The 27,337-nt window shown below is 45.3% G+C and overlaps 1 protein-coding gene across 1 annotated transcript in view; it reads right to left on the bottom strand.

The window, feature by feature from the left end:
- The window catches only part of Itga9 (integrin subunit alpha 9), a 322,017-nt gene that overhangs the window by 5,753 nt on the left and 288,927 nt on the right, over positions 1 to 27,337 (bottom strand). The window contains exon 27 of the mRNA XM_076843659.2: positions 13,913 to 14,032. Within this exon, the coding sequence (XP_076699774.1) occupies positions 13,913 to 14,032 (120 nt within the window). The remainder of the gene's footprint in view (positions 1 to 13,912; positions 14,033 to 27,337) is intronic.

The raw sequence follows: 27,337 nt of genomic DNA, 5'->3' as shown, positions 1-27,337 counted from the left end.
CTTCCTGCAAGTGTTTTTTGAGCTCACTTCCTAAATAAATGAGTTGCATTCAAAGCCTTGTTTCAATGCCCTTGAATAGGGAAATCAAACAGTGGTACACACTTGACCTGCCTCTGGCAGAGCTGCTGCACCACAGCGTTCGGCACCACGCTATCATTTAGTTTGTAATTCCCATGGTCATATTTGAAAACCCTGGAGACTAACCATCTCTGCAATCTGCTGCCAACAGTGAGTGCAAATAAAAAGCCTGCCCTCAACAAATCATGCAGCAAAATCAGTTCTCACAGGCACACTTAGCCTCTTTGTTGTGTGTGCACGTGTCCTCTAGCTTCTGCCTTATGAACCAAGCATTCAAGGAAGCATTCATAGTTACTGAATTAGTCCATTTTTTCCTTGCTATAGTGAAATACCTGAGACTAGATCCTGGATAAAGAAAAGGGGTTTATTTAGCCCATAGTTTTGAAGGCTGAAAGTCCAAAAGAGGATAGAACCATTGGTTCAGTCTTTGGCAAGGGCTTCATGGTGAATGGGAGCCCACGCAAGAGGGAGAGATTACGCAAGATAGGAAGCCAGAGAATGAGTAAGGGTCAGGCTTATTCTAATAACCTTCTCATGAGAACTAATAGGCGTCCCACAAGAACGAAAACAATTTTTTTCAAGGGCAGCACCCCCACTGACTCAATCACCTCATTAGGTTCCACCTCTCACCCACTTTTTTTGGGGGGGGGTATCAGGGATCGACCCCAGAGGTGCTTAACCACTGAGATTCATCCTCAGCCTTTTTTATATTTTATTTAGAGACAGGATCTTGCTGAGTTGCTTAGGGCCTTGCTAAGTTGCTGAGGTTGGCTTTGGACTCATGATCTTCCTGCTGCAGCCTCCTGAGCTGCTGGGATTACAGTCATGTGCCACCACGCCCAGCGGGTTCCACTGCTTAAAGGTCCCAATACTTCTACTGGGGACCAGGCTTCCAACATATGAACTCTTGGGGAACACACTCATAGCATATATCCAAACCATAGTAGTTACCCTGATAGCCACAAGTTCCCCCCAAAGTAGAGAAGCAAGGTAGAGATTAGGAATTGCCTGGCTGTACCACTTCCCCTATCATTCAGAAGGGGTGTCACTAGCCTAGCTGAACATGAGAACTGTCAGGAGGCTGCCAGGTACTTCCCACATTGCCAAAGGAACCCCAAGCATTTGCTTTAAGTGGAGTTGCCAAGGCAGCACAATTTGAATGACTCGGGGGAGCAGGGACAGAAGCCTTCTTAAAACACCTGGCCAGAGTCCCATGTCTTGAGGTCACTTCTGTAAAGAGACACTGAATTCCTGGTGTCTCCAGCCCTAGACGTTCCTTCCCAGCATAAGAGCACATTCGTCAGAACCCTACCTTCTGATGTCCCCACTCATACACTTTTCTCTCCTTAAACCTCCACCACCTTCTCTCTTCTGCAGGGGATGAGGAAAGGGGGCTTGATATGAATATTCTGGATCATTAGCAAAAGTTACCGGGTAAGGACCCAGAAATAAAGAGCAAGACTCAATGGGAAGATGAAAAGGTCTCCCTAAGAAGCAACTGCTGGAACTATTTTTAAAAAATTGTTTTGTAGTTGTCAATGGACAGCATGCCTTTATTTTTATGTGGTGCTGAGGATCAAACCCAGTGCCTCACATGTGCCAGGCAAGCACCCTGCCACTGAGTTACTGCCCCAGTCCTTGAATTATTCTTTAGAGATGGAGATGTGTCTAATTGGGCATAATTATATGAGAGGAATATACTCATGAAACTTAGGCTTATACCTCTGGCTGCTGATAGTGTAAAGTCTCAATAATCCCAGCTGACTCCGTTTTAATTGTAGAGAAATAACATATCCCTACAGTGGCATCAATCAAGCCAAATGGCCACAGGCTGCTCCCATGTTAGCTTCTGCATTTGTCTTAGGATTCCTTGAGGGTAGGACTTAGATCATGCTGTCATTGGTACCAGTGATAAGTTGCAAAAATGCCCACAATCCTTCATTCTCTGGCATCCCTGTGCTTGACCATATGTCTGCAGATATTTCCATGGGGCTCCTGACTTGGGCCCAACCAAGGCTTGCTTAGATAGTTGGATGTGAGGGAGGCGTTGCTGTATCTGAAGCACCAAAGGGCCTTGCATACTTCCAGTTATTTTCTCAGAACCTTTCCCTGCCTCCCTGCAAACAGGGGTCCAACTGTTGAAAGATGAGCCCCCAGCAGAGGCCCTCCCTGACCAATAAGCCTCTGTTTGCAAGCACACATGGGAGTTCAGCAAAGACTGAAGAGCTGCCCAGTTGAGCTGGGTCCAGATTGCCAACCATGGAACTGTGAGTTTCCTAGATGGATGCCGCTTTCAGGCCACTGGACTTCAGGGTGGCTGGTTATGCAGCAGAAGTTAGCTGAAACAGAATTCAGTTAGCTGATACAGAATTCAGTTATTTGTTGGTTGACTCACTGAATGAATTGAAGGATTCTAGAAGTAAAGGGCATCAATGTGCCTTGTCCTGCAGAATCAGAATTGTTCATCTTTAGGAAGGAAAAAAATTGGCTTTACTTCTAGCCATGCTAGCTTAAGGATCTGCTATGGAGTATGTGAACCACTAAGTGAGGATTTAGAGCACTTACTTAGTCCAACTAGTGCTTTCACGTGGCTCTTATGTCTCATGCTTTTCTTTCCTTCCTTCTTCCTTTCTTTTATTTTTTTCTTTTTTCATGCTGGGGATTGAACCAGGACCTCATGCATGCCAGGCTTATGTTCATGTTTTTATGGATGTCATTTTTGTTTCCAACACAGTGACGGCTCTGTCATCTCTCATACGCATACAGAAGCAAGCTCTCTTCTCTTAGTGGAATGACGTTGGCATTAGGCCTGAACGCCCCAGCTGGCAGTGCTCTCAGAAAAAAGCTTTGTATGAGGATGTGGGGGGAAATATATACTCATACATTGTTGCGGGGGACTGCAAATTAGTACAACCACTCTGGAAAGCAGTATGGAGACTCCTCATATGGAATGGAACCACCATATGATCCAGCTATCCCACTCCTTGGTATATATCCAAAAGAACTAAAATCAGCAAACTATGGGGATATAGCCACATTGGTGTTTATAGCAGTGCAATTCATGATAGCCAAGTTGTGAAACCAGCTTAGGTGCCTGTCGACAGATGAATGGATAAAGGAAAGAAATATGGCATGTACACAATGGAGTTTTACTCAACTATGAGGAAGAATGAAATTAAATCATTCGCTAGTAAATGAATGGAATTGGAGAATATCACGCTAAGTGAAATAAGCCTAACTCAGAACACTGAGGTTTGAATGTTTTCTTATGTAGAAGCTAGAGAGAAATAAGGAATTAACAAAAAAGAGAGGGATCTCATCTCATGAAAACAGAAGGTCAATAGAGTAGATGGGAAAGGGGAGGAACAGTGGAATGAAATTAACCAAACTATGTTACGTGTATGAACATTTCATAATGAATTTCACTTTTATGTATAACCATAATGCACCAATTACACACACACACACACACACACACACACACACACACACACACGAAACATCCTTGCAAACTTCATATTCCACTCTAGCAGGGTCTCAAGAGTCCTGTTCCCAAACAACCTGCATGTGACCTCTTGGATGGAAGTTAGTTTCTGCTGCTGATGTACATCTGTCTTTGAAATCCAAAGATCATTTCTCAAAATAGGGTGCACTCTTGTGAGTAAAGAGTGCAACTTGGCAGTATAGTCTGAGCACTGTGTAGGCTGGGTAGGGTGCCACTCACCTTAAGGATGTATACGTTTGTTACAACTATTTCCCAACAGATGGCAGTAGAGTGTCTTATTCTAACAAAATCAGTATATGTACTGATTTATTTGACAGATGGAAATAAAGAGTCTTGAAGAAGAGGTTGCTATTGACTAGTTGGCCCAAAAGTGCCATTTGGTCTAGTGGTAGCCTGTCAAATTAACATTGTTTCTTACGTGACAAAACCAATTCTATTTCAGGAAAGGAGCATGTTACTCTTGTGCTTTGGTTTAGAGACTGGTTCTGGCTTTGGTACGGAGCCCATTGACAGAGAGCATTGGTTCCCCAAACATGGTCATCATAGGCTTACCTGATACCATGAAGGCCAAATTACAAGAGATGTAGGAAAGAGATGTGGCAAAGGAGCGCAGAGTCCTGATTACTATACAAGCCCCAACTAATCCTCTCTGCCCCATAGAAGAGGTCATTTTCTTGAGTCCCAGCATCTTTGTTTCTGTCCCCAGAGATCAAGGGCATCCTCAGACCTCTTCCTCCCTGAAAGAGGATGACAGCTCTTTCTGCTGGTCCCCCCAAAAATTCAGAGTTTCTGATTGTAGGCCATAGAACTATATACTCTGGACTCACACAAAGGTTGGACAAGAACCAGGCTCAGTGGCTGGGGAGGATGAGACAGGAGGACTTCGAGTTCAAAGCCAGTTTCAGCCACGACGAGGCACTAAGCAACTCAGTGAGATCCTGGCTCTAAATAAAATACAAAATAGAGCTGGGGATGTGGCTCAGTGGTCAAGTGTCTTAATCCTGGTAGCCACCCCACCTCAAAAAAGAGTTGGACAAAGTGTAGAATTCTTGACCAGTATGGAATTTTCTTAAAGATTTTTAGAAAATTGAAATCTCAGTTTTCCAACAAAACAAGTACAACATAGCTTAATGATATTTTAAGTAATTATGAGGCTTTTGAATGCACAAAACATATGCAGTTATAGTCATTAACTTTTATAGGCTTTTGAATTATAGTGTTTTAATCTCAACTTTACCAATGAGGAAAGTAGACAAGCTTTGAAAGAGTTGAAGCTCTTGAACAGATATAAGTGTCAGAGTTCTATTTAAGACTCTTAGGTAACAGTGACCTATGATTTCATCAGGAATGGGGAAAATATCAATCCTTTTGTAAAAATGTCAGAATGCACAACTTGTGAGAACAAGCCTCCTAAAGTAATGTGCAAGAACCGGAGAGACCTCTAAGTACCCTATAGGTGTAATATTGTGTTCAACTGGTCTTAGTAAGCACAAATCAACAAATCAAGAACAGATCTGCCCAGCTAACATTTTCTAATAAAATGTCAATTAAGAATGGGGCAGTGGAAAACTAAACTTAGCAAGCTTTTGTCATCCCTTGAGATAAATGATAAAGATAAATGACTTCGGCCAGGTTTGGTGGCACATCCCTGTAATCCTGGAGACTTAGGAGGGAGGCCGAGGTAAGAAAACCACAAGTTCAAGGTCAGCCTCAGCGACCTAGCAATTTAGTGAGACCCTGTCTCAAAATAAAAAATAAAAAGGACTGGGGATATAGCTCAGTGATAATGCTCCCGTGAGTTCAATTCTCGGTACTAAAAAGAAAGAAACAAACAAACAACTCTGAATTTAATCATCTAACAAGTACTTCTACCTAAGAGACACTTGTTTTATATCATAGCTCTTAATCTACTGCCAGAGGAGGCTCACAAGACCCTTTGATCTGCTATAGTGTCTCATAGCTACTGCACAGCCATCCCCACCTATTATAGTAGTCAGTATATCCCAAAGTCAAGCATTTGAGAAAGGACATCAGTTCACCTGTCAGGCATGTGTGACTAGAAATATCACCTCCTTCCTTTCCTTTAGCCATCTTCACATCATAAAAGTTTACAAACTGGCTTAGGAACTTATAGACAGTTCCCAAGGATCATAATCAAGAGAGTTCTCTGATAAGCTCTGAGAGCTGGAATATTGAAAGAAGACACAAAAATTAGATATTTATGAATAGGGAAAAAACTGTTGCTAATAGGTAGAGAATCAGGAACACCTTTATCTTCCACAAAATCATCCACCTGCTTTATTGAGGCCCGACTAATAGTTTTTAAAAGTGTAAAATGTGTTGGGCTGGGGATGTGGCTCAAGCGGTAGCGTGCTCGCCTGGCATGCGTGCGGCCCGGGTTTGATCCTCAGCACCACATACAAACAAAGATGTTGTGTCCGCCGAAAACTAAAAAATAAGTATTAAAATTCTCTCTCTCCCTCTCTCTCCCCCTCTCTCTTAAAAAAAAGTGTAAAATGTGATATTTTGCTACATGCATACATTAGGAAATAATGAGTCCAATCAAGATAATTAATATACCCATCACCTCACATGGTAATCCTTTTTTGTGTGTTTGGTGAGAATACTTCAGATCTGCTCTCATAGCCAATTTCCAGTACCCATATATGAGTTATCATCTTTTATATTAAAGTATATATGTATTATAAAGCAGAAAGAATTGTACAATTCTTAACAAGGATGTTAAATCAAGACTTGAAGTACATTTCCCTCCCCCAGGCCTCTCTCAGCACACACACCGGCTTCTGTTAGTATTCTTGGGTATTTGGGAGAAAACTTGGAGAAGTGCTGGGCAAATCTGCCCTTGCTGCCAACTGAGCCTACACCAAGGCTGCCAGGAAATGATTAATAATGAGGTTAAGTTGCACCCACAGCAATCCCACACTTGCCTCCAATCCAATGGAGTCAATGTTTTCCTGAACTTTTTTTGGGAATCTTTTGGGGCTTGTTCTGCTGCTTGAGGGGCAAGAGGCTCTGTTTATGACTATTCTGTTTGTAACAGAAGAAACAGAAACCCTAGATGAGAAGCCTCAAGCCAAGCTTTGCTCGGCTGGAGGCCCAGGGAGCAGCGTGCTTTCTGGTTTTGTGTCTGTACTGATCCTAATGGGGGCCTGCAGCCCAGAGAGCAGCTTCCTAAAACGTCCTGACTTACACAATTTTCTGATACAATCTTGTATTCAAAAGCCTTCCAGAAAACTCCTTGAGAAACAGCAGATTCCCCCTGAATAGCCCCTAAGGGTGGCTGCTGCATGAGGCAGGGGACCTAGGAGATGTGGCCTGATGGGATTCTGGGGGTGCTGGCCTTGGAGCATGAGCCTCTTTCTTCCTAGCCCCCTCTGGATGAACAACTGCAGGACATCTGGTGTCTTGGGGGACATCCCTCCTCCGCTTCCTGGGCAGCCGTTTCAGCGACCTTGGCTTAGTCCTTCTTTGAACTAACTCAAGGCCTAGTGTTTACCAGTCTCTTCAGTTACTCGACTATTTACACAGCATGTCTCTGTCTAGAGATGTTGACAATGCGACATCAGAGCAATATTTACTTCCAAACATAAACAAGCTCCCGCTGAAGGCCTTCGGCACATGGTTTTAATTGAGGCAGTGTTAGGGTGCATATGCACGTGAACACGTGTGTGTGTGTGTGTGGTTTCTCTCTGGGGAAAAAAAGCTAGGATGGCTTTTCACAGGCTGGTCTGGAGGTAAGGTGATAACCTTGGTGACCCATGCAGGTGTCATCAAGCCTTGCACATTCTCTGGGCCATTCTACAGAGGCAGCTCACTAAGGGTTTTCTTTTTTTTTTGAGATCAGAAGTAATGCTGTCAAATACAGACCATGAGCCCAAAGAAAGCCCTTTACACAGCAGGCACTTGGAAGGGCCCCAGCGGATAGAGAGCTGGAGGCAGCCTCGTGTGAGCATCGTGAACATGTTCTACAGCCTGCCTGTTCGCCACTTAAGAAGCAGAACCAGGCCTGTGGGGAAGATAGCCACAGAACTGGCAGAGCAATGGCAATTGGCTCTGTTGCAAGCCATCTTGGTTTGCAAAAGGGTGACGCAGGAGAAAGGGAAAGAGATGGAGGGTCCTTTCGCTAAAAGCAATAGAGGAGGATTTCTGTTTCATTGAGTGAGGGCAAACTGCACACAAACGGGGACAGGAGGAAGAGCAGATGGAGGGACAGAGAGGGGCAGAAAGGGGAAAGGGGTCCCCCAGCATCTCTTTGCTGTGTTGCCATAGAGCCCAGAGGCTGGCTGGTGTAATGAGTTGAAAGCATTTCTTAATGGTGCAGGTTACAAAGTTCTCCTGCTACCTTTGAGCCATTAAACTTTCTCCTCATAAACAGGCCTTTATGAAAGAGGCACAGGGCCCAGGCATCTTCGAACCCAGTCAGGAGCTGGAGGAAAGGAGAGGGGATTCATCTGGATTTTTCTCCCTCAAAAGAGTTTCATATTTCAAAGTTTTCTTCCTGCATGGTGGTTTGGCAGGCTACTGTAATCTTTGCACATAAAATTTAAATTATGGCTCCCAGTGTCTGCTAACATCTCGGCTTTGGGAAGGCTGATTAGGATCCATTTCAGTATTTGAAGAAGGGTCTGGTTAGCTTGGGGGCCCAGTGTGGATTTTGTGTGAAAGCCAGGGATAGTGGACGCCAAGCATGAGAGAGTGCCTGAGATGCCAGCAAGGGGCCTTCTGGAAGGTCCTGGGGGAGCTGCAGAGGCAAGGGGGGAGGCCGGGCTAGCCTGGAGTTCAGCTCCGAAGAAGGCATTGGCTGACCCTACCAGGGGTTTCTGTTGTAGATGAACATGTGTACACGCAGGACGGGCCAGGAACTGGTGTCCCAGGCCAATTCCTGTTTGCCTCTCTAGGGTCTCTGGTCAGTCACCATCTCTAGTCATTAAACTGCCTCTCAGAGGTTTTCAAGACTGTATGAAGCTCTGCTACTCATCTCTGTCCCCTTGCCCGGGCCTGCCACCTGGTAGGGGGCCAAGTGCTGTCTGCTGAATGAAGGCACCAGCCATCTTGTGAGTATCAGGTGTGCAGCCCTGCAGGCCCGTGCATACTCTGAGCGCAGAAGCATGGCCGGCTGCTTTGCTTAGCTTTACTACTGCATCAGGATTCGCTTTTTTTTATGCCACACTTTTGGAACAACCACTTGTGGCTTGACCATGAGGTCAAGGCAGTGGCAGGCAACCACAGGTAGCAATGTTATGAGCTACTCTGAAAGGAAATTCAAGAGGTGTGCCCTATGAAGGGAGGAGGACTTGAACACTGGCCACCCGTCTTCACCTCCCCTCAGTGAAGCCTTCCCGGGCTGGCTGTGGCAGTTGGCTTCCCTTTGAAAGGAAGGGAGGGAATTCGATACACAATAAGGTAATAAGCCAGAACCACTGAGACCACCCACGTGAGTCAAATACTGGGCTGGACTTGAGCCCCACTCGTGGGCAGGTTTCAGGGCACTGCTCTGTCTACGTGGGGTTGGATCTCTACTCGCTGCACATGATACATCATTCTTAAACATAGAAATAGGTGTTGATGAGAGGTCTGTAGCTAAAGCTTTAGGAAGATGCAGGTCTTTAAAATAATACTGCATTTCATTTTCCCTTGTCGACCTCTTCTAAAGTTGTTAGATAGCTGGGCACAGCGGTGCACACCTGTAATCCCAGTGGCTTGGGAGGCTGAGGCAGGAGGACTGTGAGTTCAAAGCCAGCCTCCCCAAAAGTGAGGCGCTAAGCAACTCAGGGAGACCCTGTCTCTAAATAAAATACAAAATAGGGCTGGGATAGGGCTCAGTGGTCGAGTGCCCCCGAGTTCAATCCCTGGTACCAATCAATCAATAATTTGTTATATATTTAGCCCTTTAAGAAATTTTTTTTTTTTCTAAACAGCCCCTTGTGTCCAGCCCCTTACCACCTTTAGCTGTCCCTGAACAGGCTGCCCACTCTGACAGGAATGCTGTTCCAGGACTCACTCTCTTCCTACCTTGTCCCCAAAGGAGTTCAACTATGATCTTTGCCTTTGACACTGTAGAAGACAGGTGACATCTCATCTACTTAAAAACAGAATAAAACTGGTAGTTAAGTGAATCTTCCTTTATAATAATGACTTCTAAAAGAGGAAGATGTTGTCCCTATTGCTGGACATGATGTTTGTAACAGATAAAAGATGACCACAAAGCCTCTGTCACTCTTCCCATTGAGAAGTGGGCCACTGTCCCTTCCCTTGATTGGGCTGGCATGTGACTGCTCTGGCCAAGAGAGTATGGCAGAATGACGCTGAGCCTGTTCCGGGCTGGCCCATGGAGAATGGGCAGCTTTGACTGGGCTCTGTTGGAAGGTCAGCCACCATATACTCTGGGGAGGACCACTTGGAAGGGCCCCGAGTTGACATGGACAGGAAGAAAGGACCTGGTGGTGCCCAGCCTTCCACTGACCCCACCAAGCTACTAGGAACATGAGGTAAGCTGTATTGGACTTTAAGACCATCTCAGCCACAGGGAAATGCACTAAGAGACCCTACTCATTGCCTTGTGGAAAAGCTCCCAGTCAAACCTTTCTTTAATCCCTGGCCCATGAACTTGTGAGACATGACATTATAGTTGTCTTAAGCCACTGGATTTGGAGGGCAGCTTGTTATGCAGCATTACTAACTGGATGATATAAATGCAGTGGCCCCATCACTAACCATGCTGTCCTGCTGGATTGAGCAACTTTGGAGGATCTGTCTTAGTTTCTGTCTTTTCAGAGAGACCCCTGCTATCCTGTACCCTTCTCTGACTCCAGCCTGAGCTGTCTGGGTTTGTGGGAGATAGGCAACCCAAGCTGGGTGACCCAGGCAGATTCTGTCAACTCCTACCTCTAGCCACAGTTGGCAGAGGTGGACAGTAACTTAACCTGGACCAGAGAGATCCTCTCTTCTGGACATGTGGAATTAGAATGGCTGATCCTTTTGTGTCTCTGATTAGGAGTTGCTGAGATGTAAATCAGGAGGGCTGGAGGTAATCATTTTCTAGTGTGTGTAGGGAAATGAATGCAGAGAGAGCCAGTGTGCTCTGGGGGAAGCATGATACGGTGTGCAGAGTAGAGGGGAGGAGCTGGCAGAGAGAAGCAGCGAGGCAGGCAGGCAGCTGGCTGTGGGTTTGGATGTACACATTTCCTTGGGATCTGTAGGGCTGCCCCTGCACCCTTAGAATCTTCTTTCTTTCTCTTGCTTGAGCAGTCTTGAAAGGGTCTTAGTTTTTTTTTTTTTTTTTTCCAACTGGAAAAAATGGCCTCTGTGATGTCTGAGGTAAGTAAGAATGCTCAGCCTTGGAAACAGAAGAGAAGACTGCCCAGGCCAGCGAGGTGACAGCAGTGTCCTTCTATTGGCCTTCCCTCTACAGGACAGGGGTGGTGGTGACTGGGTGCAAGTCAAGCCCTGGTGTTCTGCAGCTGCCGCACAATAGGAAAGCACAACACCACACTTATCCTCTTCCCAAAGGCCTTCCAGTCCTACCCCTGTCCTCTTGGGTGGCTGTCTACTGTCTGACCTAGAAACACGGACAGCTGCTACCTCTCAAGTTCAAATGGTCACCAGACCTAGGACCACAAGGCCCCAGCTCTCATCCACTGCACTGTTCCAAAATGCTCCCTCGTTGTCGAGGTGGGGACTTGCAGTACCTCCTCTATTTCACTACGCAGCACTTGCCACTCTCTCCACTGTGTTCACTAGTCTACCTGGGGAGGGTTCAAGGGCGGGGCAGGGGCATAGTCACCGGTGCACCCCCAATGCCTTGTCCAGTGTTTGGGTCAGAGCCAGAGTTCAAAGAACACGGACTGAATTGAAACACTGCTCTCTGATGACTTTCAAAGCTAATTGACCCATGCGGCCTCACGCGACAGCTTCCTCAAAGCTTTCCTTCCACCCTGGAGCTGGGGCAAGGTCTTGTCAGGGATAAGGCACATAGGGTGACCTCCGATTGCAGTGACCCTGCTCTTTCTCCAAGTCTGTCTCAGTAGGTGATGTCTGGCTTCTCAAATCCTCCCTTTTTGGATTTCACTCAGCTGAGGGACCTCAAGGTTCTGGTCACACTATGACAGAGATCTCCTGCAATTACCCTTTCTTAAGCAAATGTGACAAGAGCAAAGCAAAGCAGATGGCAGGTGGGACCAGGCAGGACAGCACCCACAGGAGATGGGACACCCCTGAGTGAAAGGGGTGTGCACTCCACAAAACAGAAGTGGGACATGGCTATGATGTTCCCTGCTCTGTGTCCCTGTCTGGTCCCCTATGCTCAGCCATGGAGAAGAAAAGCACTGCCTCTCATTTCAAGAACCCATAGAAAGATAGAAGGAAGTCTCCTTCTCTGTCTCTGTCTCTCTCTCACTGTTCAGCTTGAAGCCTGTCTCTGTGGATTCCAAACACTGAGCAGGCTTTGTTCTCTAACGCAGACCAGAGGCCCTCCCGGCGGGAAGGAGTTGGAGTTGAGAAAAGGGAGAATTCAGAATCCATGTGGCAATGCAGATTAAATAAACAACCAATTAGTGGATTAAAACAAAAAGGTAATAAGATTCACTGTTGGCAAGTAGGCAGGAAAATGGACGCTTCAGACACACGGCTCATGGGAGGGAGTCTGTATAACCTTTCCAGAGGGCAATTGGCAACATAAGATAAAAGGCACAGTCATTCCATTTCTAGGGTTTCCTTCTAAGGATATAACAAAGTATTTGTGCAAATATTTGGCTCCAGAGTTATTCACTCTTGAAGGAAGTGTGCAACCAGGAACAACCTAAATTCCAGCCCCAAGGGACCAGATGAATAAACAGCAGACTCTCTGTAGCTTTAAGATGTGGCTGGAAGTGGGCTCTTCACAATATGGAAAGACAGTCACAGTATTATCTTCAGGGGATAATAGCTTGCAAAATAGCACAAAGGGTGCCTAAAAAGCATGGGAAATGCATTTTCAAGTAATGTGCTTAAAATTTCTTCCACACCAAGACACCTTTTCAGGTGAAGTAACCTTAAGTTTAAAGCAATGGTCTGATTGCTAGTCTGAGATAAGTACAGTACATGCATTATTTTTTCCCTTTTTTTCTGGACATTTTGGTTACGCTTCTGAAATATATCTATTATGCTGGGAAAATCTAACGCATTATTCAGAACTAAGTCGATCCTATGAGAACCCCTGGTTTGGGTCTGTATATGCAGAGGAAAAGGTCAAGAGAGACAGTGCTACACTCATTGTGGTTATTTCTGGGATGTGAACATGTAGGTATTTTATATTTTTTCCCTTAATGATATGTTATTATGTTTGATCAATACATAATATTATCTTGTAATCCCAAAGAAATTAATCATTTGAATTTAGTGTATTCATCTATGATAATCTAGGACAACCTGCATGTGAGACCTAGACACTGGAGAAGCATGGGGGCTTTGGTGTCACGAACTCCCAGTGATGGTCCCTGGTGCTGTTTTGGATCCCCTCCACGGGCAGTGTTGGGCCAGGAAATAAGGACAGACAGGCCCCACTCACCTGGCCCAACACTGCCCGTGGAGGGGACAGACCTTCATCAGAGGACAACTCTGATACCATTGTTGATAAAGATGGAGACTCTGACATAAAAAGACTCCAGATCTCAGAGAGTGAAGCAAAGAAATCACCCTAGGCTTAGGGGTGAGGATACCCCTTTTCAACTTGAGAGAATGATGTTTGACATGAATGATGAGTAGGTGAAGTGTGCCCTGGTGACAGGGACAGGGCGATTCTGTACCCTGGCTCAACTCCAAATGGACCACTACAGAGTTGGGGGAACAGAGCTCTAGACCTGTGGCCATCTCAGTTACTGAGTCTTCTGGGCAGAAATCTTTCTCGTATTCCATGGGGGAGGAGGAGGTGGGAAGAAAAAATAAATAGCTCTGTAGTTTCCTTTTTTATTCTTTCTTCAAGCAAATGGTAAACCACCCTTCTCCCAGCTGGTACCTCCCAAGTTTGTTCTGGAGTTGGGTTCCCAACATCCCACATCAGGACTGGTGTAACTCTCTTAGAAAAAAGAGGAGAAGAAACCGAGACCTTTGTTCTCTCTCTAAAGTGGCCCAAATCCTCAGTTGTGCATGGTTCTCAAGAGCAGCAAGATTCCATTCCCTGCCTGAAGAGGACACTGACGTCCCCTGTACCTTGTACCACAAAGGGAGTTCCCTACAGGAAACCTCTTCCAAGGCACACCCACCCTGGAGAGCCAGGAGAGCTGGGTGTCTACCGATGGCGACTCCATGGAGACCTGTGATCTCCAGACTCACCTTCCAGAGCAGCACAGCCAGCAGCAGGAAGATGAGGATCCCCACTAGCAAACTTATGGCAATGATCCACCCCACGACGTAGCCACGGGGCTCCAGATTGTGCAAGGCTTCAAAGACCACCTAGGAGGCAAAGCAAAAATGAAAACATAAACAACAAGTCCCAGGTCTTGAAGGCACTGTAATGACAACCACCTTGATTTAAGTATCACAGAGTGAATACAAGTGTACTGAAAAACTTAAAAACACATGCTTTTTTTTTTTTTTGGTATTGGGGATTAAACTCAGGGGCACTTGATCACTGAACCACATCCCCAGCCCTATTTGTTGCATTTCATTTAGAGACAGGGTGTCACTGAGTTGCTTAGTACCTTGATTTTGCTGAGGCTGGCTTTGAACTCGTGATCCCCCTGCCTCAGCTTCCCGAGCTGCTGGGATTACAGGCGTGCATCACCGCACCAACTACACACTACATTCTCAATTGAGAACAGACAACAACCTTGCATTTTGGTTTTGAAACAAAGAATGTAGGGTGCACTCCATGCAAGATAATATTTCTTTTGGGGTGTGCAGCTCAATGTGTAGTTTAGTGGAATTATCTGACTCATGCCAGTTTTTGGACCCTTCCAGGGTCTGAACGCATTCTGTCTTGCGTCTCATGTTTGTGCCTAACAAACGGAAGGAACTCACTCAGGAAGCCGTGCTGTCTGTGGTTTCTAGAGTGAGCCATATACCAATGGAGCACATGTCTCAATGCGGCAAGTATTTCCAACTTTTATGGAAATTCAGTGGCTCACATCAACTCACGAGAGCCAAGTGTGTGTCTCTTCCCTATTCCATATCGGGAATATTTACACCATGGAAATTGGCAAACAAATCAGGGTTTCCCTACCCTCCTGCCAGAGAACCAATTGCTAAGCATACATCGACTCACCTCTGACAGCATCCTTCAGCTTTGCTTTAGCTCCACTGGCCACAGAGGAGTGTGGTTTGCAGAATTCAAAGCATCTATTGTGCCCTCTGCTGCTAAATAATCCTTCCCAGCTCTCGCTAACACAGGGTCTCGTTCAAGCTCCTTACAGCTGAGGAGACGAAAATCCTAGGCCTGGGCAGTCATCTCTCTTGGCTCTGAACTGGCTGGCCTGACCACAGGCCTCTGCCCAAGGAGTAGCTGTCCTTGGAGCTCCCATCCCCTCTCAGCCTTGCTTGATCCTCAAGGCCAAATGACCTTCCGCCTCTGCCAGGAGGCTCCACTGCTCTCAGGAGACTGGTGGTCCAGTCCCATGCTTAAGTCCAAGCAGTAATATTGCCCTGCTACTGCTGCCCAGGACTGCTCATTTTACCTCTTTAGGGTTTGGCTTCCACTCTTTCTAGCATTTGCCAAATGTTCCTCTGTGCCAGGCTCTGTGCCTCTCTTGGGATCTCTTGTCTAATTCACACAATCACCCCATGATGGTTTTTTTTTTTTTTTTTTTTTTTTTTTGGTACCAGGGATTGAACTCAGGGGCACTTGACCACTGAGCCACATCCCCAGCCCTATTTGTATTTTATTTAGAGATAGGGTCTCACTGAGTTGCTTAATGCCTTGCTTTTGCTCAGACTGGTTTTGAACTCATAATCCTCTGGTCTCACTCTCCTGAGCTGCTGGGATTACAGGCATGTGCAACCACGCCTGGCTCCCCATGAGGTCTTCAACATCTATTTTATAGAGAGGGACATGGACGTTGGGGGGACATGGCTGTAGGCTATGTAGCTTAAGTACAGAGTCAGAATTTGAACCCAGGTCTTGCCAACTTAAAACCCTTAAATCTGAAATTGTAACCAACACCCACAGAGTACCTGGCTGATGGTGGCCCATTTTGTCAATTAAATGGATTATTTACTGGTTCTTCCCTGGTGGTAAGGCAAGAAAATACAGACATCTCCATTTCTCTCTTTGCCCCCCTTCCTATAGCTGGGGTAGCAGGGAGTTTGTATGTGCTGAGGATTAGTGGGGGCAGATAGTCATCTATGAGACAGACAGGCTGCCAGTTTTACCTGTGGATCCTGAATCCAGAATATTATCTTAAGGAAAATGAGGCAGAACATAAACCACACCTTGCTTCATGGAGAAAAATGAGAGAAAGCTGCTTATAAAACATAGCAGGCCCTTCTGAGAACAGACATAAGGACTCTTTATAGAACTTACTAGCTGGGGGATCTTGGGTGAAGTTCCCTCAACTGTGCAACAGGAGCACAACAGCACCTCCCCAGCGGATTAAAAGAAATGATGTGTACAAGCCCCCAACAGCACCTGGCACAGAGCCCATGCTGACAAGTGAGATGTGCTCCTGTTAGCATCATTATCATTGCTTTTGAGGTTATGCATGCCTTGCTATATTTAATTCTTAAAAATTATTGAAGTCTACCTAGAGAAAAATCTACAATTTACTGTGGGGTTCGGATGAGCAATTCCTGTCTTTTAAAGGCAGATAGGTTCATGTTATTGGGTTCTTGCTGTGGATCAAATCACCCCTCCCACACTTAGGATCCCTCATCCTGTCTTTTCCAGATGAGTCTGGAAGCACTACAACCAAGAGAGAAGATGTGGAGGGAGGAGGGCCTGCCTGGACCCTGTTCTGGTGTGACCAAGGGCAACTGGGACACTACTCTGTTTCTTTCCTTGTGAAACAGGGGTCTGGAGGGGAAAATACCATAGTTCTACTAGAGTGCCTGGAGCCTGGTGGTGAACATAAGCCCAATAAGCCTTCCCATCGACAGTGCAGGGCTGGGCCAGGCTGCTGCTTGGGCAGGGGAGAGGGTGAATTGTCAAGCACGGCCACCATGTTAACCCAGATGGCTCAGGGACACTGAAATCCCTGCCCTGGCAAACCCATGTTGGAGGTCTGGCTTTGTGGATACAGAGACAGAGTAGCTGCTACAGTTTAGTCTGGCCAGTTCCACCAGCATGCCCTGTCACTTCCCTGGAATGCGCCTCATCTTTTTGATTATTTTTCAGTGATGTCCCCGGTCCTCTTGGACGCGTGCTGTATGCTTTGGCAAAGCCCAGACTCTCACATCACGACTCTGGCGAGCTCGTCTGCGGGTGATGATCTGAGTGTCTTGCAGTTCTAAGAAGTCATATCTTATGTTGAAACCAAACCAAACAAACAAAACACAGAAGGGTCAGCAGCAGGGACCCCCCGGGGTCCTGACTCCACCACTCAGGAGCCGGGTGATCCTGGCCAAGGCTCTGGGCCTCTCCTCCGCTCTCCATCCTCTGGTTTCCACCCCCAGTTACTGCCCCAGTTCAGAGCCTACCTGCCATGAGAATTGTCTTTCTAAAGCACAGGTCTCACCAGCTCACTTCTCTCAGCTCACTATTGATGACTTCCCTTTTTACTGAGCATCTAATTCAGGACACAAGGCCCTATTGACCTGGTCTTCTTCCTTCCTTGACGGCCCCTCCCAGGACATGAATTCATATTCCAGCCATCTTCCTGTGAGGCCAGCGGTCCCCTGCCTCTCTGCAGGCTGCTTTTGCCATCTGGAATGTCCATCCTGGTCCCTTTGACAGGCTCCATTATAGCTCATCTTTAAAATGTTCATACCTTTCTTTGTTTGGTACCAGGGATTAAACCCAGACCTGCTTACCCACTGAGCCACATCCCCAGCCCCACCTTTTTTTTTAATATAAGATCTCACTAAGTTGCTGAGGCTGGCTTTGAACTTGTGATCTCCCTGCCTCAGCCTTCTGAGCCTCTGGGATTATAGGTGTGCATCATCAAGCCTGGCAATGTTCATATTTTTTGATTCCCTAATTCTGTACTTGAAAACATGCCCCAAGGCAAGAAATATGAACTACAGAAATATAAAACTGCAGAAAAATTTTAATGCTCACTCCAGAATTATCCATACTGATGCAGAATCAGAAATATTCAAAAATAGGGCAATAGAGTAAATTTATGATCAATCAAAATGGAATATCATAGAATGAATAGAAATGATGACAAAAAAACTGGCAAAGCATATTTTTAACAAGTTAAAAACAAGACAAATATACAGTGAATGCATGCTAATGATTTATATAATTCATTATGGAGGCAGTAAAATGGTGAAACTAGGTCAAAGAGGGATCTTAAAAAAACGTACAGTCATAGAAAAAAAGAGAGTTCTGAAATCAGATACAAAACTGTTCAATACCCTACAGGGTGATAAACTATAATCTATGGTATTATGTTTTTGGTCAGACAGAAGTTACTTTTATTTTTACTGGCAAGAGTCATTTATAACCTATTAGTATTCTACGAATTAATGTGTAACATCACAGAATCTGAGCCCTAGAGAACTAGGCAGGCTTGCTAGACCAGTGCTTCTCAAAGTTTACGAATAGCATGAGGTATCTTGTTAAAATGTAGATTCCAGGATGGGCACGGTGGTGCACACATGTAATCCCAGTGGCTTGGGAGGCTAAGGCAGGAGGATTCCAAGTTCAAAGCCAGCTTCAGCAACTTTAGTGAGGCCCTGTGCAACTCAGAGAGACCCTGGTCTCAAAATAAAATATAAAAAAGGGCTAGGGATGTGGCTCAGTAGTTAAGTGCCCCTGGGTTCACTCCCTGGAACCAAAAAGGAAAAAAAAAAAAGATAGTTCTGAGTTGGATGAGACTTGAGAGTCTACATTTCAAACAAGTCGCCCATGATATGGATATTATTGGCCCATGGTCCATGCTTTGAGCAGAAAGGGGACAAGAGAATGCTCCAGTATGTCCATGTAATCATTGTTTTGCTTGATTTTCAAATTTTAGGTACTTCTGAAACCATGGAAATAAAGTAGGAAAAATGATTAGTGTCATGACAATAAGAATTAGAAACATCAATTTAATATATAAAAGTTTTAAGAAAATGGAATGAAATTTAAAACCTAAACAGGCATGTTTTGAGATTGTAGGTAATTTTTTCTCTCTCATAATTTGTACTATTTAGTTTTTTTTTTGAATGGAGCATTTTAAAGTCAAGGCAAAAAAAATTTTCCTTTGAGAGACTCTTCTCTAAGGCAGTAATGACCTTCCTGTCTGTGGGTTCTAGGCAACTGTGCATTCTTACAAGAAGAGGGCTTGACTGCATATATTCTTATCTTCTGGACCAATATAGTGATTCATAAATGTACAGATTAATAAATGCAACATCCTTTCTATTGTAACATCAGATGAAGTATGACTATGACCCAGTCTGCAACCAAAGAGATGACAAGATCTGAAGGTAGAGTATCTGGGTGTGATTTTTTTTCTCTCTCAAAATCTATTTGTTTTTTCTTTTGAGGATGGGGTTTGACCATCCATCTTCTGTCCATCCATCCCTCTATCAGTCCATCCATTAGCCCATTCACCCTGTTCATCTAAGTATTTGTTTGTCCATCCGTCCGTCCGTCCATCCATCCATCCAACAAATGTGTGTGTGGCGCCTATGTGCCAGATACTGTGGAAATTCACCAATGAATAAAACAGGCAGTCTTCAGCCTCATACAACTTCCAGCTCCCAGAGAATACTGGCTAATCAGACAAATAAATGCAAAATTACAATTGTGGAAAGTACAAACAGGGAGAGGATCGTGGTTATGAAAGACTCTGAGATGGGCATGCAGGTCAGAAGAGTTCCTGGAGGAACTGCTTGAGAGATGGCTAAAGGAGAGCTTAAGTTAACCAGTCAAAGAGAGAAGGGAAGCTCATCCCAAGGGAGGGACCACCATGTGCAGAACCCCTTCAGCAGGAGCGAGCTTGGTAAGGGTGAGATGCTGCTCTCAGCCAGCAAACAGAATAGACAAGAAGCCACAGGACAAGGTTCAGAAGAACTGGAAGTGGCATTCAGAATTCTGTTTGAATGGGAGCTGAGGCTCAGTGACAGAATGCTTGCCAAGCATACACGAGATCCTGGATTTAATTCCCAGCATTGCTGAAATGAAAAAAAAAAATGATGTCTATTTGGACATGGTAGCACATGCCCATAGTCTGAGTTACTTAGGAAGCTGATCCCTTGAGCCTACGAGCTCCAGGTCAGCTTGGCAACACCATAAGACCCTGTCAACAACAACAACAACAACAGAATTATATGCTTTATCTTAAGCAGGATGGAAAGACAATGGAGGGTTTCCAATGGCCAAGCAAGGGCATGGTATGATTTCCATTTTGCAAAGCTCACTGCAGCTGCAGAAAGAATCCAGGCTAGAAGGGAGAGGTGGGTATGGGGGTCCAAGGAACAAGCAGCCCAGTGAGAGGGTTGCAGGGAAGTAGTTTCCCCAGGGTAGGTTTCTGCTTCCAATAAGAAAGGAGGTAGTATGAAAGGAGATGAAGAGCTGAGCACTGGAGTGGGGTGTCTGCCAGCACTGGGGGAGCAGCTGGGAGCGTGGTAGGAGGCTGAGAGATGGGAATGGCAGAATTTTGAGTAGCAAAGACGGATAATGACATGGTCATGGACTGTAGCTGAGGGCTTATGGACTGGACACAAACAAAATGAGCAGCCTGAGGCTGTCTCAATGGAGTCTTAGAGGAGCCAGGCACTGGGCATCCTGCCAGCCGCTGTAAAGTTTAATGCACCTGGGATTGGCAAGCTGCTGTCAGGGAATGACCACAACCCAACTTGCAGCCTGAGGCAGCTGGTGAACCTCAACCGTAGCACTTGGTTTACTCCTGTGTTTCTGGGAACTTTTATATTCTGATCACTGCAAATACATTTCATGCAATAGCTAGAAATACCCAGGTCTCCATAAGGTCTGAGAACATAAGCAACATAAGCTGGACAGAGGGTTTCCAGTGATGAAGAAGACACCATGGGCAGCATCGTCAGAGGGGATATTCAAGCCCAATTCCAGGCCTTCAAAAAATCAATTACATGGGCTGGGGATGTGGCTCAAGCGGTAGTGCGCTCGCCTGGCATGCGTGCGGCCCGGGTTCGATTCTCAGCACCATGTACAAAGATGTTGTGTCTGCCGATAACTAAAAAATAAATATTAAAAAAATTCTTTCTCCCCTCTCTCACTCTCTCTTAAAAAAAAATCAATTACAATGGCAAGATGCTCTCAGTGGTGAACATCACATGCTTGTTTCAATAGAAAGCAGGAAATCAGATTTTTTTTTTAAGTAGAAAGAGAAGAATATCTGGGACAAAAAAAAAATTGACATTTTTCACCTGCTTCTGATTACATCCAGTAGCCAGTGGAGGTGTCAGGGAGGGAGGAGGGAGAAAGGGCTGTGGGGGTTGTAAGAAATGTCAGCAGAACAGGTCTTCCATCACTCTCCAAACATAGCTCAGAATGCATGCCAGCTGAGGGGCAGAGAGCGATTAATGGAGATGATCTGAATGAACTGAGCAAAAGGAGCAGGGATTCAAGACAACTCGGGGCTCATATGCGGGCAGTTTGGGTGACCAGTCCTGGCTCTTCCAACGACAAGCTGTGAGATTATAGGCAGGGCCCTTCACGTCCCAGAGCCTCAGTTTCTTCAACAGAAAATGGAAGTAATAGGAGCTATTAGGAAGTGACAGGAGATAATCACATCAGAGAAACTGAGCAGAGACCAGCATATATAAAGCAACAATGGGACACAGCATAGAGCACCCAAGGCCTGAGTACAGAATAGCTCCATATGTAGCACGTGTTCTGCTCAGAGCCTCCTGGGTCCTCTGTGTGGGGTCAGAATGCCCAACCCCAGCTTTCACAGGCTTTCCCTTCTAGGGGCATTCTGCCCCAGACAGGGAGTCAGTCAAGTGCCCCGGAGTTTACCACCTCAGGGACAGCCCCTTGCCAATGACCAACGAATACAGAAATATGAAAGCCCAGGTCCCACACTTCAAGGCAGGATGAACTCCAAAGGGCTATTTGTGCTTCATGGTCCCCTCTAGGATCCAGCAAAGGCTAGAATGTCCCCTCAAATCTCGCTCTTGCTTCTCTCTTCCTTTTCCTATCCTGCCCCCACTTCTTTTTGGATCTCAGCAAGAGCACCTTCCTACTAAACCACACAGGTTGTGCTTCTTGAGAATACATCCCCAAGACACCACCTGACTTTAGTTGAAGAGTCTGCCCTTCCCTGGTCCACCTAGAACATTCCTTCTATACTTATTCAGAGCTCATTTCTCCCAAGAAGTTGACTTGATCTCTTCAGCACAGGTGCTCTAAGCGCATCGGCATACTGTGCTGCAAGGGTGTGTGTGTGTGTGTGTGCGCGTGCGCACATATCTATGTATTGTGTATGAGTGTGGGTCTGTGTGCATCTGTGTGTGTGCTTATGTCCATGTCTGTGCATGTCTGTGTGTCCACGAGTGTGTGTGTCTGTGCATGTGCTTGTGAACCAAATGGTTTTAGAGAACAAGCAGTTGGAACATGCTGTTCTGGCCACTGAGTGCTTGACTGGGCAGGTTTCTTTAGACGTGAGAGCAGGAACGTGGTGCCGAGGCTAATGCTGGGGATCGAACGTGGACTTAGAAGGGAAACCCAAGCTAGGAGGAGAGCCACTTGCAGCCTGGAGGAGCTGGCTGGGCTCCACACAAACCCAAAGAGATTGAATAGAGAGACTTTAACACAAATCTGTTTCCTTTCCACATTGGACACTTTTGCCTCTGACTAGCTCCTTCATCCGGAATGGCTCAGTGCCTTCCTGAGTGACCGAGTGGCTGCAGTGAAGAGGGGAAAGGACCAACATGCTGGGAGCCCAGAGTTCTACCTTATCCTTGTCTCAGCTACCGTAAGACCTTGGGCAGGTCATTTCTTCTCCCCAGGTGTCAGAGACTCTGTGATTCACTAGAGGAAGGGGCTTAGTGGTTCTCACCAGGGAAGGCATAGTGGACTCTCTTAAAATTATGCCTTCTCTAAGTGCAGAGCAAGGGCGACTGATGGCGTGTGATGCATGAAGGAAGCAAATATCTCTCTAGACACATGGTCCCCATGACATTAAAACTTACAAATTTTTTATTTCTGGAGTTTTCTATGTGATATTTTCAGATTGTGATTGACCACAGGTAACTGAAACCGTGAAAAGTGAAAAACTGTGGGTAAGAAGGGGCTCTTGCACCTTTCTGAGATGAATTCCTACTCTTCGTGAGGACCAACTTTCTGGGGGCATAATCAGATGTTTCCTTTGTTCTTACTCTTTATGATATTTGTGAATTCCAATCAGTACTCAGATAGAGGGCAAAGGCCCCCAAATGTTCGCTCCATTAATCAAGAGAGGAGGCGTTGTTCATTTAAGCACATTGCTTCTTAAAAGAGAACAAAGCAAAGAGCTTGCCCCCTCCCCAACTACCTTAGGACAAAGATTTTTGTGTTCTCTCCTTAAGATTGCAACTTGCCCAGGAAGCTGCCATCAAAAAAGAAAAAAAAAAAAAAAAAGGTCGAACTGATTGAACAAAGACTTTCACTCAGGCCTGCTCCTGAACTTCACTAAAACAAAAAGAATGGAAACCAAAAAAACCCCCCAGCACGTCAGAAGAGACAACTGTCGCTTTTCAGCCTGGTATGCAAACCCATTCTGGTGTTGGAGAATCCTCCACTGTGTAAGACACAGGGAAACGAAGGGTCCCTCCTCCCCACTACAAAGTCCAATAATGCTGGTGACCTGGTCCCCTAGGGACAGAGGCCTAATTTTAGTCAGCAAGAGGTTCTAGCCTGACTCTGGAGCAAGAGGTCCAAAGAGGCCAAGATAGCTGGGTCTAATGTCTAGGGTTCTGAATTCTTCTTGGTGCTGGACTCAGTCTGTGGTCCTGACCTCCCACATTTCTTGACCCCTCTTCGTGTCCCCCGTCTGGTTCTCTGGCAATTCTGAGGGCTCCCAGGTATCCTTCTAACCTATTCTGATTCTGCTCAAGCAAGACAGAGGGGATCTCTCCTCTTGTACCTAAGATCTCATATGGTTCTACTCCCGTGGCCACAGTCACTTAGTCATCTGTGGACTTACATGTTTATCGTACCATCTGCTACTGGGAAAATACAAAGAAAATAGCAGAAATTCATGTCAGTTTCTAATACAGACTGAAAAGGGACTTTGAGATGGCGTCTTACACTACTTATTAGAACAAAAATTCTATAGTACAAGACTACGAGAGTTTGCATTGGTGGAATTCCTGGCCACACAGCCGTTGGTCGCTCTTCTTAAAAATATAGGGTACTTGCTGAGTCTCAGTAGCCAATTCAGGAGTTAGAGAAGCCCCCTCCCCAAATCTTTTGATGCCTTTTTAACAACTGTATGATTAGAACTAAACATTTTTGGAACCCATCCTTATTTTCATTCTGTAGGACAACTGTCTCCTTCTCTAGGACCCCCAGTGGGTGCTTGAAACTGTGGATAGGACTGAACCCTATATATACTATTTCTTTCCTATACATACATACTTATGAAAAAGTTTAATTTATAAATTAGGCTCAGTAAAATGATAACAATAAAATAGAGCAATTATAATAATATAGTATGACAAAATATATTTAAAAATTTTGAATTATTTATTTCTGGAATTTTCTATGTGATATTTTCAGATTGTGATTGACCACAGGTAACTGAAACTGTGGAAAGTAAACAATTGTAGATAAGAAGGGACTCCTGCACCTTTCTGAGATGAATTCCTGTTCTTCATGAGGACCAACTTTCTGGGGCATAATCGGCTATGTTTCCCTTGTTCTTAATCTTTATGATATTTGTGAACCCCACCCAGTACCTTTTTCCTTTTCCCTCAGACCTGTAACTCATTCCCTGTCATTTGGATCTTCAACGTCCCCTGAAAAACTCATGTTAGGTAAACACAGGAATGTTCAAGGTGAAATGATTTGATTATGAAAGGTGTAACCTCATCAGTGGATTAATCCACTTGATGGATTAATCATTTGAATGCACTAGTGGGTAGTAACTGTAGGCAGGTGGGGTGTGGCTGGCGGGAGGTCACTGGGGATGCGGCCTGGACTACATCTGTCCATGACCCCTTTCTCACCCCCATCCCTCCCTCCTTTCTCTTTCTTTCTCTGCTTCCTGGCTGCCATGAGCAACTTCCCTCCACCGTGCCCTTCTGCCATGACATTCTGCCTCACCGAGTTCTAGAGCAATGGAGTGGACCCACCATGGATTGAACCTCGGAAGCCATAAGCCCCAAATAATCTTTTCTTCCTCTAAGTTGTTCTTGTCAGGTATTCTGGTCACAGTGACAAAATGCTGGCTACAAAATTCCCTGAAAAGTCAAGTCAGATTGGGTTGAATATGACATTCAAAGAATTATTGGCACCTAACCACCAGCAGTCACAAAGGTCTCATCTGGAATTCTCAGGTTTAGGTCTGTATGAACCAGATGAACTTGCTGTGGTTGGGCCTGGACACATGCTAACATGCTACCTGGGAAGTACCCTGGATGTATATATTAATAAATAAAGCAAATCTAAAACTATGACATGTTTCTATTTAGTTACCCAAATGTAAAAGCACTACTTGTACCATGGTATTTTTTATTAAAAAAAAAATAAAGGACACAAGAATTACAGGAAAATTATTTGGTTTTCCCATCAGTTAAATTTACCACCATGTACACTTTTTGTAATGAAAAAATCGGATTGTTTTCCTCTTCTCACCCACACCCTGCTTGATACCATACACAAATACATTTCCTGTTCATTCCAAGGCCGTAACAATTTGGTGCCTAATCTGAAATCTTGTGAAGCTTTGCCTGATTTGAATCTGGTCACTAGCCTCTGTGGAAATTCCCCTTCGGATGGCTGACAGAGAGCCAGGCATTCAAAAGAGTCACGCAGGGAAGAACGTGCTTGTTCTAAAAATGAAAGCCTTACTACTTAGAAATGATTTCTTTTTTTTTTTTTTCCCTGCTAGGAAAGTTGAGAACAGATTATAGAACTTCACCTTAGCTCACAGATTGAAAAGGCATTTATGCAAAGGAGGGAGAAGGGGGCATTGTGGGATTCCTGGGTGTATTCATTGTTTCTTGGGAGCACAAAGGGGAAAAAAAAATAATCAGCTTCTTCCCCAGAACTCTTGATCACAAAAATATCACCACAGTGCTCAAAATGGAACAGAAACTGATGGAAGTGGTATTTTGGAGGCAGATAGATGACTCAGAATCCTACAGCGGGATGTTAAGCAATGCTTTCCTGGATCCCACAGCTTAGTCCTCTATTAGAAGGCAACGTGCCCAGTGATTTTCATTCAGCTAGCAAAGAATTTCACCTGTAGGAAACCTGTTAGTTATTTCCATTGGCACTTTTTTTTTTGTGAGGGGGGTACCAGGGATTGAACTCAGGGGCACTTCAACCACTGAGCCACATCCCGGCCCTATTTTGTATTTTATTTAGAGACAGGGTCTCACTGAGTTGCTTAGCGCCTCATTGCTGAGGCAGGCTTTGAACTCACGATCCTCCTGCCTCAGCCTCCAGAGCTGCTGGGATTTCAGGCCTGCCCCCTTGTGCCTGGCTTCCATTAGCTCCTGTTAACACAATTAAGGACATTTTAAATCTCTGATGTTGGGCATGTATTTCATTCTATAAGACTTTTTAACCAGAGCTATTGCAACAAGCAGGGAACCACCGATGGCCTTAACTTCACAGGCGATGGTCCCCATCGGTAGTTAAACAGCCAGAAGGTAGGAAGAAAAGACAAAAAGCCAACTCCAAGCGACTGACCTGCCAGAAGAACTGACGCTATGGGGGTGAAGGTCTTGGAAGGCCACTCTGTTCCGTTTCTATTAGTAAAACTAGTGCCTGGGCAATGTCCCCATGTGAATCCAGGAGCACATGTCTACAAATGGCCCTGCATTCCTGTACTGAGCGTGGAGTAGCACTATCGCACCTCACCTGCCCAGGTGTCCCTGCTCATTCCAGGTTCCCTGACGTTCTCATCTCTTACTCACCGACCACAGGAACAGAACTAAGATTTTACTGAGATCTCCAAGGGTTTATTTTCTCGTAGGAATCCCTCCCATCCAGGGTCTTAAAAGCATGGACTTTAGTTTGCTCTGGATCCTGATATTTTAACATGTGGAGTCTCCAATGTTATCAGCAAATAAGTCAATAATCTTTTTGTGGTGTGTATATGTGTGCGTACCTCATATTTATGAATTTATCAATTTTGTAAATTTGCCATAGCAACACTGACTCTTCCCAGAGAAAGCATGTCTCTCTCTCAAGAAGGTATATTTCAGGGAACGGGATGAAAAACAGAAGTGCCCGTGGCAAAGCTGCTCATGGGTTTCTGCCTCCCCTTCCTATTCTCCCAGGATCTGTGTGTGTGGGTCAAACAACAAGTGAGTCCCCCTGTCTAGGAACAAGAATAAAAGCAGAATTCCAAGGCCATCGTCTTCTTCCAGCCTCTCCCTCACCCGACATCTAAGCCTCGAGGTCTGCTGCACCCTCCCTTGTCCCTGATGCCTGCGAGCCAGTTGCACCTTATGGAGGACCAGGGGACAGGCAGAGTGTGA

The sequence above is a fragment of the Callospermophilus lateralis genome, chromosome 1 (assembly GCF_048772815.1).
Source record: "Callospermophilus lateralis isolate mCalLat2 chromosome 1, mCalLat2.hap1, whole genome shotgun sequence".
NCBI lineage: Eukaryota > Metazoa > Chordata > Mammalia > Rodentia > Sciuridae > Callospermophilus > Callospermophilus lateralis.
The sequence above is the reverse complement of the archived record's forward strand: the minus strand, read 5'-3'. Positions and strand labels throughout refer to the sequence as shown.